The 18,630-nt window shown below is 46.6% G+C and overlaps 1 protein-coding gene across 1 annotated transcript; it reads right to left on the bottom strand.

Annotated features, from left to right (window-relative positions):
* Nucleotides 1-3,549: 3,549 nt before the first annotated feature.
* Nucleotides 3,550-4,488, bottom strand: LOC135873030 (olfactory receptor 51G2-like). The gene has a single exon (XM_065397499.1). It carries the CDS (start codon nt 4,486-4,488, stop codon nt 3,550-3,552), a length of 939 nt encoding a protein of 312 aa, XP_065253571.1.
* Nucleotides 4,489-18,630: the final 14,142 nt, after the last annotated feature.

The raw sequence follows: 18,630 nt of genomic DNA, 5'->3' as shown, positions 1-18,630 counted from the left end.
GGCCTCTGCACAGTGCTCTTCTGGTGACACAACCAGCCACTCCAGGCCTTGTTAGCATCCAATATGACAGGAGTTGGCACCGAAAACCAACTGAGCTACCTGAGTGCTTTACCTAAGCCACTCAAGGACAAACAGGAGACAACAGACAATTTCCCATCTCCCCAGCTTTGCACGCTTGCTGAAGTATAAACCCAGAATTATGCCATCTTGTATTGCACAGAGATCTGCACAATGCATACTCATTAATATAGGTGGCTTTCGCCTCGATGTGGGAAAGATATGCAAAAAACATTATTTACAGAGCTGAGATTTTCCAAGACACTTAACTCAAAACACACTGGTTATGATAAAACATAAAACAAGTTTATTAGCTAGATTTTAAGTGTTTATACGTGATAGCAAGCAGATGCAAGCAGATTATGTAGCAAATAAATAAAAATGCAAAATAAGCATAAAATACTAGAGAGAGTGGATAGGAATTAGCCATTTCTCACCCTGGCTGGTGATACAAGCAGTCCACCAAGTTTTCATACACAGGCTAGAAATCTCTTTAGCCTGGGATCAGCACTTACCCTGTTCAGACTTTTTTCTTCAGTTGTTTCCAGCAGATCTCTTGTGTGGGGAGTGAGGGCAAGAGAGGATGTCACTCCCCACCTTGTATAGTTTTTCAATACAGTGAAAACCCTTGGTTTCAAGCCAAGTTCCCAGCCCAGTTTGTGGAAAAATACAGGTACCAAAATGGAATTCAGTGTCATATGGGCTTGTCCCATGCCCTTGCATGACCTGCTCATAGGCTGGCTGAAACATCACAGGAAGGCTAAGGTCTTTCATGGTCCCTAATCTTTGTTGATGAGCCATCAGCACTGTCTAGCTTCTTTCTTGTTGTACTTGAAAGGCTACTTGAGGGTGTTACCCAGAGTAAGTACATTTAAAATACAGATTCATAGTTACTATTCATAACTTCAGGTACAAAAATGATACATGTGCACAAATAGGATAATCATAATCTGCTAATCAGAACTTTTCCAACTACACCTCTCAAGACATATCTTGTACCAGATGCATCATAATTATGTCATAGTCATCTCATAATCATACCACTATGATGAATATGGGGTGCAGCATCACAACCTCCTCTACTGACATATCAACGTGGGGAGTTCCTCAGATTTGTAAATCTGAAAAGAATGGCTCAGGTGTGAGAAGCTCCCTGACATCCTCTGCACTGAAGACTAAGACAAAAAAATTCATTTATCTTCTGCAAAACAGCCGCATCTTTCTAGAGAGCTCCTTTAGCACATCAATTTTCCTTAGCCCCACTCATTGGTTGGCTGGCTTACCCCTTCTGATGTACGTTAAAAAATTGCTTAGTTTTTGTGTCACTTGCTCATTGCTTTTTCGATTTTTTTACACAAGGTACTCAGAATCACTAAGCCCCCTTCAATAAGTGTCAGTCATGCTGCCATGACTTGTAAGTTGTGAGTTGTAACACAAGCCCAGCTCCAAATGCCTTTTCTAACTCCCTATTGGATACAAAAACCCTGATCCAGCTACCCAAAAACTTGGTGATGATGGAAATTTGTGTGCAGGGTGTGAGGTCCATCTCCAGTGCTCATTGCTCACGGAGCAGATGGGGGTCAGGATCAGACCAAGGGGCAGCCCAACAGGACTCTGTTTGGCCAGGTAACACTCTAACGCTCTCTGGAAGCACATCCTGATTCCCCGCTATACAGCCGAGCTGCAGGAGTGGCCCAGAACTCCAACGTCAAAGGGGGCTGTGCTAATGACAGACCTCATCACGAAGGGTTGTTGGGAAGAGTTCAGGTTCTCCACACACTACCAGAAATCATCTAATAAGACAAACAGAGCTGAAATCTCTCTGATGAACACAAGCTGTGCACAGACATGTCATTGGGCTCAATATGGGGGTACCTGTGTGAAATTCTGCAGGAGGTCAGACTAGATGATCGCATGGAGTGAAGGGAGACATGCCCTGCCCTACAAGGCCCTTGCCAGTAACCTGGGATTTCCCAAAACTTTATTCCCCGGGCCCATGTTCCTCCCTCCAACTAGCTGGCTCTACAAAGCTTCTGTCAGCTCCAAATGTCACAGGAATCTTAAAGGGTCACACCCCAGATCAACGGTTCACTGACCCCTCTATTCTCTCCTATCCATAAAAGGGACAGTACCCAAGATGCCACCTCTAATGGCCACTGAATTAGGGTGGACCACACATCCTGAATTGGACAGGAGAGTCCCAAAATGAAGAGTTTAAGTCCTAGTGTGGGCTGAAAGACTCCGTAACAGCATTTGTCCTGAATTCCCTGTGGTGCCAATCCACACTTGCTCATGGACAGAGCCCCCCTTTTCACTTTTGGGGGGATGAGATCTTTAGCAAACCCCCTTTCAATTTCCCCCCGAGGCCACATCCCCTGAAAGGGTCAGGTGGAGCGTCTGAGGTTCCCCAGAACGGCACTTGATCCCTGGGGTTTCTTGTACCACGGCCTGGCTCTGAAGTCCAGTCTGGTCACTCGGTGGAAGAGAAGGAGCAGGAGGTGGGAGTTCGGGGGGGGGGGGGGAAAGAGGGCCAGGGGTGAGGCCATGGAGGGGACAGGGCTACTGCATGTGTCTTGCTTTTCCCTTTTGAGAAGGTGGTCATCCTACACTGAATGGGCTGGACTGAGACAGGAGATAGCCATGACTCTGTTGGGGAATTGAGGTCCTTTTCCACTCCTTTGCATTGCTCGAGCAGCAAAAATGGAGGGCAATATTGGCCTGAGTCTCTTGCCGGGACACCTGTGTGTCAGACCCTCACTCACACACACAGTTCTGCTCTGCTTCCATGTGGAGTGAGCTTAGCAGGTGTGCTGTGTGAAGGGCCACAATTGGTGGTGTTGGGGGGGCTACCTGAATGGATTTTCTTGTGGCGCCTGCAATAATCAGGTCTCTGACATGACTCAGTTGCAAGCACCGGGCTGAGGGCGTAGGGGAAGGGTGAGTGTCCGTGCCCATTGAATAGCCCCTATCCACATCTGGCGCAGCCCTCATGGATCACGCAGCACCCAAGGCACTCAGGGAGGGCAGAAATGTGACCGTGAAACAGCTCTGCAGCTTTTTTCATGGCCTAAGGATGTTTAACCAGAAACAAGACACTGACAGGCCAGGTGTAATGGGAAACAACATCCATGTCCCTTCTCTTTATTAAGAGTATTGTCAGGAATTCTGAAGGTGGAGCAGCCACTGATATGATTCTTTATGGGCCAACATCCTACCCCTTCCCTGGCTCTCCACGGACACAGTCACTTTGTAAATGCTCTTGCCTGATTTGGTCTATATCCCCAGTGCACTGTCCTTCCTCAACAGTGGGTGGAAACAACCCCTATACCTTTGCTTCAGGCCTTAGACCCCATTTGAACCTGACTGTACACAGTGGAGATCAGTAGTTCATGTCATCACAGATATAAGGGTCCAGGATGTAATAAATCACCATGTCCTGTGTTTGTTGTTTCCTTTGCCACCAACACATGGACCGGGTGATAAACTGACCCTTCACTTCACGCAGACCCTGATTATCCTCGAACGAAGGTATTTGCTTTTCATGCTGTACACGAATGGGTTAATTAGAGGAGGAACCAGCAGATTGCAATAGCCCAGGACAATCGGAAGCAAGGGAGAAGAGCCCTTCCCGAATCTGTGTATCAAAGTCAGGCTGAACTCTGGCGTGTAGAAGACCAGGACGGCACAGAGGTGGGAGAGGCAGGTGTTTAGGGCCCTGAGGAACTCCTTGTAGGACGCAATGCTCAGCACTGTTTTGAGGATCATCACATAAGAGAGGAAGATGAGCAGCAAGTCCAACACCACCGTTAGGACTGTAATAAACAAGCCATAGATATTATTGACACTGGTATCCGAACAAGCCATCATCATGACCTCTTGGTCCATGCAGTAAGCATGGGAGAGGACATTGGCTTGACAGAATTGGAACCGTTTCAGGAGAAGGGGGAGTGGGAGCATTACAGCCACCCCTCTTAGCACACACACCAGTCCCATCTTGCCTATTCTCGGCAGGGTTAAGATGGAGGCATATCTCAGCGGGTCACGGATTGCGATGAAGCGGTCAAAGGCCATCAACAAGAGCACGGAGGATTCAATGCATTGAAATGACTGGATAAAGAACAACTGGGCAAAACAGGCATCAAAACTGATCTCCCTAGAGTTAAACAAGAATATGCCCAGTATCGTCGGCATGGTGGATATCAATAAGCCAAGGTCTGTGATGCCCAACATGGAAAGGAAAATGTACATGGGCTCATGGAGGCTTGGATCTGTTTTTATAATGAACAGAATGACTGCATTTCCTAATATTGAAATAACATATATTAAGCACAAGGGGAGAGAGATCCAGAGATTGTGGATGTGTTCTTGCCCAGGTATCCCGGTGAGAAGGAACACTGTGAATTTGAATTTGGTGTCATTGACAGCTGACATTATGTACTGGGCAGATCCAAGGAGTTTTGAACTTTCCTTCCTGAAAGGAAAAAGAACAGGAAACTAGATGTTATTTAATGAGACATCTTCCTGCTCTCATTAAAAGTCTGGAGACTCCCAGGAGCTAAAGAAAAAATAAAAAAAAACAAAGTCTTGGATTTACACCAGCGATGTCAAGATAGGCATTGCCAGACTGAATCAGACCTGTAGTCCATCTACCCCAGTATCCACGGGCCAGTTCCACATGCTTCAGAGGAAGGAGCCCTGCAATAGGTACCCATGTGATAACCTGCTCCCAAAATTTACCCATGACAGCCACTAGTTAGAGATATTTTGTGGTGTAAATCAGGAAGGCTTAGAGCCATTCGAAGGGTTTTCAAATCAGTCCTTACTAGTGTATTTAGATTTTCTGGTTACCCATATAAACGTCCAGTCCCTCTATGAATCCGGCTAAGCTCTTTGCCCCATCCATATCCTGTGGCTGGGAGTTCCGCAGCCTACTTGAGCAGTGTGTGATTTTACAATTGTGACCTTCCCACCGACACCCTTTCTGGCCCTCCACTTCTGAGTGTGGCCCATTGTATCATGACATGTATACAAACACATGGCAAGTGGATTGTGAAAACGGTCATGATATTTATCTGTGCTGCATTGAAGATATTTATAAATGTGTTTCATTGCCTCATTATTTATACACACACACAGACCTCTTCCTCGATAGAACGCTGTGCTCGGGAGCCAAAAAATCTTACCGTGTTTTAGGTGAAACCGCATTATATCGAACTTGCTTTGATCCACCGGAGTGCACAGCCCCACCCCCACAGAGCGCTGCTTTACCGTGTTATATCGGGTTGCGCTATAGCGGGGTAGAGATGTAAATTATTTAATTATTTTCTTGACTCCTGAGAGTCCAAATGATGCCACTGCATCTTTGCAGCACATGGGATAAATTCCCAGGGCCACGTTCTGAATTTACTAACTGATTTCAACGGCATCACTCCAGATTTACATGTGTAAATTCAGTAAGAACCAGGCTCTATTCATTTTCCCTAAACAAATGCTCCCGGTGATACACTCTGACCCCCAAGAATCCCTCCAGGAGACGCTGAAGTGCTTTGCCTGTCCAATGTTGACTGAATCCAGAAAGTCTGATCATCCTACAGGTTTCTCTTCATTCTCACTGGAACTGCTCCTTCTCCCCGTGCAAGGGTCTGTAGCTATCAGCAAAGATACAAGCTGACACAGACAGTTACTTTATCTGGGTGGGCAAGCGATTGGCATCACAAATGTGTGAATAGTGCAAACAGTAGGTTTGCACTAATATCCTCTTCAGTGTGCAAGTGACTTCAGACATGCTCGTGTAACAGCTAATCGTGAAAACTACATACAGCCACTATTACACTCCCCTTTCCTGCATCTCTGCTCTACTCTTTGCTGAAACACAGACTTATGGAAAGTCTTTCACAGATATTGCAGAGATATTATGTTCATGACTCTGATTAGAAACAGCTTCTTGTTAGTTAACAGGAGACAATATCATACAACTATTCAACTGCTTTATTAATCATCTGGATGAAGGGATGGATTGCACCCTCAGATCACACTAATCTGGGGGGAGAGGTAGATTCACTCTGGATCCTATCATTACCCTCCAGTGTCCTAGACAAATTGGAGGATTGGGCCCAAAGAAATCTGATGAGGTTCAACAAGGACAAGTGCAAAGTCCTGCACTTAAGATGGAAGAATCCTATGCACCGCTACAGGCTGCCGCTCCCTCGTCGACTCCGCTTCCGCCTCTCGCAAGCTGGAGTTCCGGAGTCGATGGGGAGTGCAATCGGGGATCGATTTTATCACGTCTACACTAGACGTGATAAATCGACCCCCGATAGATCGATCACTACCCGCTGATCTGGCGGGTAGTGAAGACCTGCCCTTAGTTTAATAGCAGGCTGCAGGAAAACAAACAGGATGGGAAGGAGGAGATCAAGAAAAGCCATCGCTCACTCAGCACTTCAGGGAGGTTGAGATACGACACTGGAGCTACAAGCTGGGAAGAGCCTATTTCCGGGCTCCAGCCACATTACACAGCTTGTTTTGCCAGTGCTGGGAGTCTGTCCAGAGATGGGGCAGCTTTTGCTGAGAAGCTCTTCAGACTGACAGGACAGACACCACTGGGGAAATCTGAAGGCCCTTGGCCTGCCTGTGTCTGCATCAAAGGGGGGGGGACTTGGGGTCAGAGACATATACAAACTGTTCTTGGAAAACCATCTTATTCTCCCATGTTATGCTTTATTCCTACTGTTCAGACTAAAGAGTGTTCTGGTTCAAGAAGGCTGGCTGGTCACTCATCTCAGTATTAGTCACATGCTAACAAAGGGAGGAACCACAAGTGTGAAACCCACTGGGACCTGCTGGCCAACTCCACCCACAGTGTGTTGAAACCCAGGGCCCAGTCTGAGGATGGGAGGCTTGTGGGATGCCACCGCATGAGAGGGAAGGTTACGAGGCCTGACATCTGGAGACCAGAGCGTGGACAGACATTCAGGTAGTCCTGTAACTCTGAGGGGTAACTACAGGGCAGAAGTGCTGGAGGCCTCAGCCAGTCAGGAAACAGAAATATGCCCTACAGGACCTTGTAGAGCAGTGGACTCACCCCTGCGGCGCCTCCTGCTGGTCTCTTCTGGGAATTAGCTCGATTTCTAGCCCAGAGCACCCTCTGCAGGCCAGTGATCCGCCTGTCCTCTGGCCCCCGTGACCCTCCCTGGACCCCAGTGCCCTTGTACCTGGGGTGTTGCCCCCTGGCAGTAACCCCACAGTCTTAGGGTCTCCCCTCCATGGGGAACCCCCACCCACTATCCCCACCTCACCTCAGTATCAGGCTACTGCTAGTCATCATCTAGCCCCACACCTGGGGCAGACTGCAGTATCAGCCTACTCGTCACTGGCAAGGAGGGTTTGGACCTGCTGCCTTGGCCTATCCCTGGGCTGCCCTCTGCAACCCCCAGTACCTCTTGGCCTTCTGCTAGGCCACAGCCTGGGGCTTTCCAGGCTGGAGCTCCCCAGCCCCGCTCCACTCAGGTACCCTGTCTCTAGCTCACTGCAGCCAAGTCCTTCTCTCTCTGAACACAAAGCGAGACTGTTGAGTGCCCGGCTCCCAGCCTTTTTATACAGGCCAGCTGAGGCCTGATTGAGGCATGGCCCAGCTGTGGCTGCTTCCCCAATCAGCCCAGTTTTTAGAGCTGCAGCCCTCTGCCAGGGCTGTTTTAAGCCCTTCCAGGCAGGAGCGGGGGACCACCACGCTACACACCTATTTCCACAGAGCAACACAGCTCTGAATTCCTGCCTTCACAATCGAGCCAGAGAATAAAACCTTTGAAAATGCATTTGCTGGTTCAATTTCCAGGAGCAAATAAACCTGAGGCGATTGGGAACTAATCACTGATATTCCGTGGGGTCTCCTCTCGCTCAGCCCCTGGCAGGATCGGGCCCAGAGCACACGGCACCTCTAGAAATAGGACCACTGGAGAAATCCTGACTCGGGGTTTTGGGGTTTTAACACTCCGAGCTCACTTTGAATGTCAGATTTCTGTGTAGCTTGAACAACCCACTGTGGAGCATGGGCAGATGTAGGGGAGGGGTTCCCAAGCTACCTAGTGCTGCCTGCCCTCCAGCCCTGTCACTGAGTCACCCCGACAGCCCAGTTGAGTCCTCTGCCGCTGCACAGAACATGTGCCAATGGAAACAGCTTGCAGCCTTTACACATCACTTTGCATTTTAAAGATAGTGAAACCTGCCAAGGTACCCAATTCCTGCTAGAAGGGGAGCTGCTGACACCAGAGGTCTTCACCCAAAAGGACAAGAAGTCAGAGCTGAGGTTGCATGGGAAGCAGGCAGTATCTGTTCAGATACGGAGGCAACTGTCTTTATGAAGCATGCCTGCACATTCCCTTGGGGGCCACTTGGCCATCAGGGAACATAAGCTGTTGTCTTCGTGTGCACCAGCTTTAACCCTGTCACAGCCAAAGGCAAACTGCGGAAGCCAAATCATAGGGGATGTGCAGTGAGGCTACACAACTGGGCTGCAGCGCAAGCCCTGCTGCAGGCTCTATTCCTGGAATCTGGGCTTGTCATCACTGTTCGTATGGTTCTGATTAGTCACATGGCGACTTTGGGGGTGGTGAGTGGTAACGATGATGCTCTCACAACTGTGATCTTGCATAAATAAAATAATAATAATTATAATTTATAATATAGGACCAGCTTTTTCCCTGGCAGCCCCCTTTCCTACATTACAAACCCAGGGTGCAGGCCAGGAAAGGGCCATTTCACAAAACTCCGTACATAGAAATTTCCATCACATCGTTCCAGGAGTCGAGGTCCCTTCCCTTCTCTCCGAGTAATGAAAGGCAGGACCCACGATCTAGGGATCCCCAAAGTTATGCACAGATCTCAGTGATCCACTGGTAGCTAGGCCCACCCACGCACAATCTCTGTGCCTTCACAATTGCTTTAGGACCCTCCCCAGCACCCTGGTAGCACAGGTTCATCAGAGATGTGCTACCAGGGCCTGTCACAGTAGCCACTTCCCACAGGATCTGCCGAAGGGGCATTGTACAGAGTGGAGGGGGCTGCACAGAGATGGGAAGGCTGCTTAGAGTAGCTGATGAACACAATACCCCAGCCATAGACTGGGCAGGAGATTTTGACCTTTCCATACCCTGAGTCCAGCCACAGACTCAGTCAGTTCAAACTTCATGTATGTTGCGAGGCAGCAGCTGATGAAAAGCCTCACATTTCTGTTGTGGATCCAAGGAGCTGCAGCTGGGCAATATCATGGCAGCTGAGCTTTCAGGTTAAAATGATCTATTTTGTATGAAACTTATCTAGTTCTGTATTGGACCAGTTATTCTTTTGGCTTTCAGAACATCCCCTGGCAATGAGTTCCACAGCTGACTGTACTTTGTGTAAAAAGGTCTTTCTTTTGTTTGTTTTAAACCTGCTGCCCATTAATTTCCTTGCGTGACCCCTGGTTCTTATGAAGGGGTAAAGAACACTTCCTGATTCACTTTCTCCACAGCACTCATGATTATATAAACCTCTATTTTATCCCCGCTTAGTCTTCTCTTTTTCCAAGCTGAAAAGTTACAGGCTTTTAAATGTCTCCTCATATAGAAACTGTTCCATACCCCTAAACATTTTTATCACCTTTCTCTGTACTTTTTCAAATTCTAATATATCTTTTTTGAGATGGGATGAACAGAACTACAAAAAGTAATCAAGGTGTGGGTATACCACGGATTTATATAGAGGCATCATGATATTTTCTCTTATTATCTATCCCTTTCCTTACCATTTGCAACAAGAGTGGTGGGTGGAGCCCCCCGGCCCCAGTCCTTCTGCCCCACCCCCACAGCCGGAGTGTTGACACCCCTCTCCCCCGCTTCCAGAGAAGCCCAGAGCTTCCACAGACCCCATGGCTGGAGCAATGAGCCCCTCCACCCTGGATGTTGGAGGATACCTGGGCTGGCTGCAGCCCCTCAGCCACGCTGAGCCTACTCTCCTGAGACCCCGAGTCACTCCATGGGAAAAGCTTGTCTCTTCCCAAAGAACCTCAGCATTTAATATGTCCAATGCAGGTTCCAGGGTAGCTGAGGAGGTGGTTGTGAAACTGTCCCCGATATTAATCATAGTGGTATGCTTATCATATGATTATGACACAGTTATATACATCTTGTAAAAAAAAAGTCTTATGAGGTTTCTATGGAAAAAGTATGATTTGCAGAATATGATTATCCTATTTGTATATCTGTATCATTTTTGCATCCGATGTTATTAATATTGACTATGTATCTGTATTTCATATGTAGTTGTACCTGGGTGACACCCACTAGGCAAAATTCGTACAGTCTAGACAGCCGGTTGAGAAGGCCCTGTTCCAGGTAATGGGACATTAGGGGAAACAAGAGTCTCTAGGAGCAGGTTATATCCCATCTGGTAAGCCTTCCTGAGAACACTCGGGACCGTCTGTGGATAATGCCTGCTATGACTCAGCAGGACATTCAAGGGCATGGAACCAAACCACATGACACTAAACTCCATTTTGGTACCTGTATTTTCCAGCTATATAATGTGGGGAGTGACATCATCTCTTGGCCTCACTCACCACACAAGAGAACTCCTGGAAAAACCTGAGGAACGAAGACTGAACTGGGAGAAATGCTAGGCCCAGGCTCAAGGGATTTCTAGCCTGTGTATGGAAACTTGGTGGACTGCTTGTATCATCAGTCAGGGTGAGAAATTTCTAATTCATATCCAATCTATATAGCACGTTAACCTTAGTTTGCGTTTTTGTGTATTTGCTAGGTAATCTGCTTTGATCGGATTTCTATCACTTTTAATCACTTAAAATCCGAATTTTTTAAATTAATAAACCTGTTTTATGCTTTATCTTTACCAGTGTGTTTTGAGTAAAGTGTGTGGGGAAAATCTCAGCTCTGTGTAAAAAAGCTGTTGCACATATTTCCCACACCAAGGAGAAAGTGACCAATATTAATGAGCTTATGCTCTACAGACTGCTGTGCAGTGCAAGGTGGTATAATTTTGGGTTTATACTCGAGCAAGCGTGCAAGGCTGGAGAGCTGGGAAATTGGCTGTTGTCTCCTGCCTGTCTTTGAGTGGCTTAGGTGAAGCACGGAATGATCACGTCCCTCGATCTGCTGGCAATGCCCCTACTTATACAGCTCAAAATGCCGTTAGCCTTCTTGACAACAAGGGCACACTATTGTCTCATATCCAGCTTCTCGTCCACTGAAACCACTAGGTCCTTTTCTGCAGAACTGCTTCCTAGCCATTTGGTCCCTAGTCTGTAACAGTGAATGGGATTCATCCGTCCTAAGTGCAGGACTCTGGACTTGTCCTTGTTGAACCTCATCAGGTTTCTTTTGGCCCAATCCTCTAATTTGACTAGGTCCCTCTGTATCCTATCCCTACCCTCCAGCATATCTACCACTCCTCCCAGTTTAGTGTCATCTGCAAAGTTGCAGAGAGTGCAGTCCACGCCATCCTCCAGATCAATGAAGATATTGAACAAAACCGGCCCCAGGACCGACCCTTGGGGCACTCTACTTGATTTCACCCAGTTACAACCGTATTGAGCCCAATGACATGTCTGTGCATAGCTTGTGTTCATCAGAAAGATTTCAGCTCTCATAAGAATGATTTCAGGTACTGGGTGGAGAACCTGAACTCTTCCCAACAACCCTTCATGATGAGGTCTGCCATTAGCACAGCACCCTTTGATGTTGGAGTTCTGGGCCACTCCTGCAGCTTGGTTGTAGTGGGGAGAATCAGGATGTGCTTCCAGAGAGCGAAGGACCTCTAGAGTGTTGCCTGGCCAAATTGAGTCCTGTTGGGCTGACCCTTGGTCTGATCCTGACCCCCATCTGCTCCGTGAGCAATGAGTGCTGGAGATAGACCTCACTCCCTGCACATAAATTTCCATCATCACCAAGTTTGTGGGTAGCTGGATCAGGGTTTTTTGTGTCCAATAGGGAGTTAGCAGCAGGCATTTGGAGCTGGGCTTGGGTCACGACCCTATGTATCAACAATCTGATTGGCCTTGCTTACCTCTGAGCTGTGTCTCAGGTACCCAGTGACTCTGTGAGCCTGTCACTGTTATGTCTGTGTGAGAAGAAATGTCAATTAACCAACTCTCAGTACCTTTGTTATTGGGTGTTCCACTTAAGATATGGCCAGAAGTGCCACCTCTTTGGATTTTATTGGGAGTCTCACACTATTTGCTGTCTTTCTGGAATCCCCAACTTCTGCAATGACGACACTGTGCTGGATTCTCAGCTTTTGGCTTTCTTTAAAAAGTTTATTAAACAAGTGACCTGAAGAAAATCTAGAAAACCTGAAGCAAGTGACCCCAATGGCTCAGAAACCAAAGCCAAGTGAACATGAACCCCACATTAGTGTATTTTAAAATCTCATTATTTCTAAATCAAGTGACTCACACTTAATGAAGGGGCTTAGCGATACCGAGTACCTAGTGTAAGAGATCTGAAAAGCAATGAGAAAAAGACAAAAATTAAGAGCAATGTCTTAACGTACATTAGAAGCAGTAAGCCAGCCAAACAATGAGTGGGGCTACTGCAAAATTGCAGATCTTAAGGAGCACTGAAGAAAGATGAGGCTGTTGTGCAGAGGATAGATGACTGTTTTGTCTTAGTCTTCAGTGCAGAGGATGAGAGGGAGATTCCCACACCTGAGCTATTCTTTTCAGGTTACAAATCTGAGGAACTCCCCACATCGAGGTGTCAGTAGAGGAGGTTGTGATGCTGCACCCCATATTCGTCATAGTGATATGATTATGAGATGATTATGACATCATTATGATGCATCTGGTACAAGATATGTCTTGAGAGGTGTCATTGGAAAAGTTCCGATTAGCAGATTATGATTATCCTATTTGATAACTATGAATGTGTATTTTAAATGTGCTTACTCTGGGTAACACCCTCAAGTAGCCTTTCAAGGACAACAATGAAGAAGATAGACAGTGCTGATGGCTCATCAACAAAGACTACGGACCATGCAAGAGCCTAGCCTTCCTGTGTCGTTTCAGCCAGCCTATGAGTAATGGCTGCTGTGACTCAGCAGGGCCTGCAAGGTCATGGGACCAGACCATATGCCACAGAACTCCATTTTGGTACCTGTATTTTTCCACCATCTGGGCTTGAAACAAAGGGTTCTCACCATATTGAAAAACTATACAAGGTGGGGAGTGACATCCTCTCTTGCCCTCACTCCCCACACAAAAGATCTCCTGGAAACAACTGAAGAAAAAAGTCTGAACAGGGGAAGTGCTGATCCCAAGCTAAAGGGATTTCTAGCCTGTGTATGAAAACATGGTGGACTGCTTGTATCACCAGGCAGGGTGAGAAATGGCTAATTCATATCCAGTCTATCTAGTATTTTAGGCTTAATTTGCATTTTTATTTATTTGCTACATAATCTGCTTGGATCTGCTTGCTAACACTTATAATGACTTAAAATCTATCTTTCTCTAATTAATAAACTTTTTTTATGTTTTATCATAACCAGTGTGTTTTGTGTGAAATGTCTTGGAAAATCTCAGCTCTATAATAAAGTTTTTGCATATCTTTCCCACATCGAGGGTAAAGCCACCTATATTAAGGAGTATGCATTCTGCAGATCCCTGTGTAGTACAAGTTGGCATAATTCTGGGTTTATACATTAGCAAGGGTGCAAGCCTGGGGAGATGGGAAATTGTCTGTTTTCTCCTTTTGTCCTTAAGTTACCTAGGTAAAGCACTCAGGTAGCTCAGTTGGATTTCAGCACCAACTACTGTCATGTTGGATGCTAACAGGGCCTGGAGCGGCTGGTTGTGACATGAACATCATTTGCTGTGGAGCAGTCAACATGTCTTTTGCAAAGGGAAATCATACCTCACCAATCTATTAGAATTCTTTGAGCGGACTAACAAAGCTGTGTGCAAGGGTGATCTAGATGATATACTGTACTAGGATTTTTAGAAAAACTTTGACAAAGTCCCTCACCAAAGGCTCTTAAGAAAAGTAAGCAGTCATGGGAACAGAAGGAAGGGTCTCTCCTGGATAAGTAACCGGTTAAAAGATAGGAAAAAAAGGGTAGGAATAAATAGTCAGTTTTCAGAATGGAGAGAAGTAAATCGTGGGGTCATCCTGAGGTCTGGAGTGGTGCTAGTGCTGTTCTACATATTCATAAATGAACTGGAAAAAGGGGTAAGCAATGAGGTGGCAAAATTTGCAGATGAGATCAGATTATTCAACATATATAATAGGAAAGTAGACTGTGAAGAGTTACAGTGGGATCTCACATAACTTGGAGATTGGGCAACAAAATGGCAGATCAAATTCAGTGTTGATGAATGCAAAAAAAACGCACATTGGAAAAACCTAATCCCAACTGTACAGACAAAATGATATTTCCAAATTAGCTGTTGCCGCTCAAAAAAGAGATCTTGGCGTCATTGTGGATAGTTCTCTGAAAACATCCGCTCAGTGTGCAGCGTCAGTCAAAAAAGCGAACAGAATGTTAGGAACCAGAGGTGGTGCATATAATAGGCCAGGACAGGCTAAGCCTCCCCGGGTGCAGCTGTGGCCACTGCCGAGCAGTTGCAGGGTTCGCACAGGGAACCATGCAGGTTCCAGGGTAGGTGAGGAGGCATTATGTGCTACTCAGCTTCTTCAGTAATCTCGCTGCGCTTCATGGAGATTACTGATAAAACCAGGAACCTGAGTAACACAAGTGACAGGTTGTCACCCCCAGGGTGCAGTCTGGGCGCTCTGGGAACCGCTCTGCCCCTTAACCCTCCAGTTGGGCTGGCCTATCTTACACTGCTTTGTTGGTGACACAGTCAGCCTCTTCAAGTCCTGTTATCACCCAACATGACAGCAGGTGGCACCACACACCCAACCAAGCCTCCTGAGAGCTTTACCTAAGCCATTCAAAGACAGGCAGGAGACAACAGCCAATTTCCCAGCTATCCAGCCTTGCACGCTTGCTCGAGTATAAACCCAAAATTATACCACCTTGCACTGCATGGGAGTCTGTAGAGCATAAGCTCATTAATGTAGGTCGCTTTACCCTTGATGTGGGAAATATGTGCAACAGCTTTTTTACACAGAGCTGAGATTTTCCCCAGACACTTTACTGAAAACACACTGGTGAAGATAAAGCATAAAACAGGTTTACTAATTAAAACAGATGGAATTTAAGTGATTAAAAGTGATAGAAATCCGATCAAAGCAGATTACCTAGCAAATAAACAAAAACGCAAACTAAGGTTAACGTGCTATATAGATTGGATATGAATTAGAAATTTCTCACCCTGACTGATGATACAAGCAGTCCACCAAGTTTCCATACACAGGCTAGAAATCCCTTGAGCCTGGAACCATCACTTCCCCCAGTTCAGTCTTCGTTCCTCAGGTGTTTTCATGAGTTCTCTTGTGTGAGGAATGACACCAAGAGATGATGTCACTTCCCACATTATATAGCAGGAAAACACAGGTACCAAAATGGAGTTTAGTGTCATGTGGTCTGGTTCCATGCCCTTGAATGCCCTGCTGAGCCATAGACGGTCCCGAGCATTCTCAGGAAGGCTCACCGGATGGGGTATAACTTTCTCCTAGAGACTGTTGTTTCCCCTAATGTCCCTTTACCTGGAATAGGCCCTTCTCAACCGGCTGTCTGGACTGTAAGAATTTTGCCTAGTGGGTGTCACCCAGGTGCAACTACATTTGAAATACAGATACATAGTCAATATTAATAACTTCAGATGCAAAAATGATACAGGCATACAAATAGGATCATTATATTCTGCAAATCAAAATTTTTCCATAGAAACCTCATAAGACATTATTTGTACAAGATGCATATAACTATGTCATCATCATATGATAAGCATACCACTATGGGGACAATAATATTGGGGACAGTTTCACAACCACCTCCTCAGCTACGCTGGAACATGCATTGGACATATAAAAAGCAGAGGTTCTTTGGGAAGAGACAAGCTTTTCCCGAGGGGCAACTTGGGGTCTCAGGAGAGTAGGCTCAGCGTGGCTGAGGGGGCTCCAGCCAGCCCGGGTATCCTCCAACATCTGGGGTCGAGGGGGTCATTGCTCCAGCCATGGGGTCTGTGGAAGCTCTGGGCTTCTCTGGGAGCGGGGTGCGGGGTATTGACATTCCAGCTGTGGGGTTGGGGCAGAAGGACTAGGGCTGGGGGGCTCCACACCCTGCTCATGTTGGAAATCATAAGGAAAGTGACAGACAATAAGACAGAAAATATCATATATTTATATCTATATAAATCTGTGGTATAGCCACAGCTTGATTACTTTTTATAGTTCTGTTCATCCCATCTCAAAAAAGATATATTAGAATTTGAAAAAGTACAGAGAAGGGTGACAAAATGTTTAGGGGTATGGAACAGCTTTCATATGAGGAGACATTAAAAAGCCTGGAAAAGGAGAAGACTAAGCAGGGATATAATAAGAGTTCTATAAAATCATGAGTGCTGTGAATCATGAGAAAGTGAATCAGGAAGTGTTATTTACCCCTTCATAAGAACCAGGGGTCACCCAAGGAAGTTAGTTGGCAGCAGGTTTAAAACAAAAAAATATACTTTTTACACAAAGTACAGTCAGCTGTGGAACTCATTGCCAGGGGAAGTTCTGAAAGCCGAAAGAATAACTGGTCCAATACAGAACTAGAGAAGTTGACTGAGGATATGCCCATCAAGAGCTATTAGCAGAGATGATCAGGGATGAAGCTCCATGCTCTGGGTGTCTCTAAACCTCTGACAGTCTGAAGCTGGGAGCAGACGCAGGGGACAGATCACTCGATAATTGCACTCATCTGTTAGTTCCCCCTGAACTATCGGCACTGGGCTAGATGGGCCATTGGTATGACTCAATAAGGCCGTTCTTATGCTCTTAAATTGTTCCAATGATCAATGGGCTGCTAGAGACCGGCCATTTCCAGGGGCTGTCTGTGTTACACAGCTGGCAAAGCCACCCTAGCCAACGTCCAGGGGCTGTTCAGTGTGGGATGCTGATGGGGTCTGGTGCTGACAGAGGCTAGAGCTGGGCTAGAAAACAGATTTTCCCCACATTTAAATTTTGACCGGAACTGAAATGTTTCTTTTTCATCCATATTTTAGGGGGAGTTTTCATACAAAATAGATCATTTTTCTCAAAAACTCAGCTGCCCATGATATTGCCCAGCTGCAGCTTCTTGGCTCCACAACAGAAATTTGAAGGTTTTCATCTGCTGCTTCCTCGCAACAGAAATGAAGTTTGCACTGACTGAGTCTGTGGCTGGACTCAGGGTATGGAAAGGTCAAAACTTCCTGCCCAATCTATGGCTGGGGTATTGTCCCCATCAGCTACTCTAAGCAGCCTTCCCATCTCTGAAGTTCCCTGATGGCCAAGTAGCCCCCAAGGGAATGTGCGAACATGCTTCATAAACACAGTTGCCTCCCTATGTGAATAGATACTGCCTGCTGCCTATGCAACCTCTCCTCTGACTCCTTGTCCTTTTGGATGAAGACCTCTGGTGTCAGCGGCTCCTCTTCTAGCAGGAATTGGGTACGTTGGCAGGTTTCACTATCTTTAAAATGCAAAGTGATGTGTAAAGGCTGCAAGCTGTTTCCCTTTGCAGATGTTCTGTGCAGTGGCAGAGGACTCAGCTGGGCTGTTGGGGTGACTCAGTTATGGGGCTGGAGGGCAGGCAGCACTAGGTAGCTTGGGAACCCCTCCCCTACATATGCCCATGCTCCACAGTGGGTTGTTCAAGCTGCACAGAAATCTGGTTTATTTTCCCCTGGAAATTGAACCAGCAAATGCATATTCAAAGGTTTTATTCTCTGGCTCGATTCTGAAGGCAGGAATTCAGAGCTGCGTTGCTCTGTGGTAACAGGTCCTATAGGGCATATTTTTGTTTCCTGACTGGCTGAGAGCTCCAGCACTTCTGCCCTGTAGATACCCATCAGAGTTACAGGACTACCTGCATCTCTGCCCCATCTCTGGTCTCCATATGCCAGATGTCAGACCTCATAACCTGCCCTCTCATGGAGTGGAATCCCGCGATCCTCCTGACCTCAGAGTGGGCCCTGGGCTACAACACACTGCGGGGGGACTGTGCTTGTCCAGCAAGCCCCGGTGGGTTCCGGACCTGTGGTTCTTCCCTTTGTGAGCATGTGACTAATGCTGAGACGAGTGACCAGCCAGCCTCACCGAACCAAAATACTGTTTAATCTGAACAGTAGAAATAAAGCATAACGTGGGAGAATAAGAGGTTTTTCCAAGAACAGTCTGTAACAGTCCTCCAACACTGATGCAGACACAGGCAGGCCCAGGTCATTCAGATTTCCCCAGTGCTGTCTGTCCTTGCAGTCTGAAGAGCTTCTCAGCAAAAGATGCCCCATCTCTGGGCAGGCTCCCAGCACTGGCAAAACTAGCTGTGTGATGTGGCTGGAGCCCAGAAATAGGCTCTTCCCAACGTGTAGCTCCAGTGTTGTCTCTCAACCTCCCTGAAGTGCTGAGTGAGCGATGGCTTTTCTTGATCTGTGCC

This window comes from Emys orbicularis, chromosome 1, assembly GCF_028017835.1.
Source record: "Emys orbicularis isolate rEmyOrb1 chromosome 1, rEmyOrb1.hap1, whole genome shotgun sequence".
Lineage (NCBI taxonomy): Eukaryota > Metazoa > Chordata > Testudines > Emydidae > Emys > Emys orbicularis.
This window is presented reverse-complemented; position numbering and strand designations above follow the sequence as displayed.

What these genes read in the sequence shown, in the direction of transcription:
- LOC135873030 (XM_065397499.1), bottom strand. Translation starts at nt 4,488, where the DNA reads ATGTCAGCTGTCAATGACACCAAATTCAAATTCACAGTGTTCCTTCTC.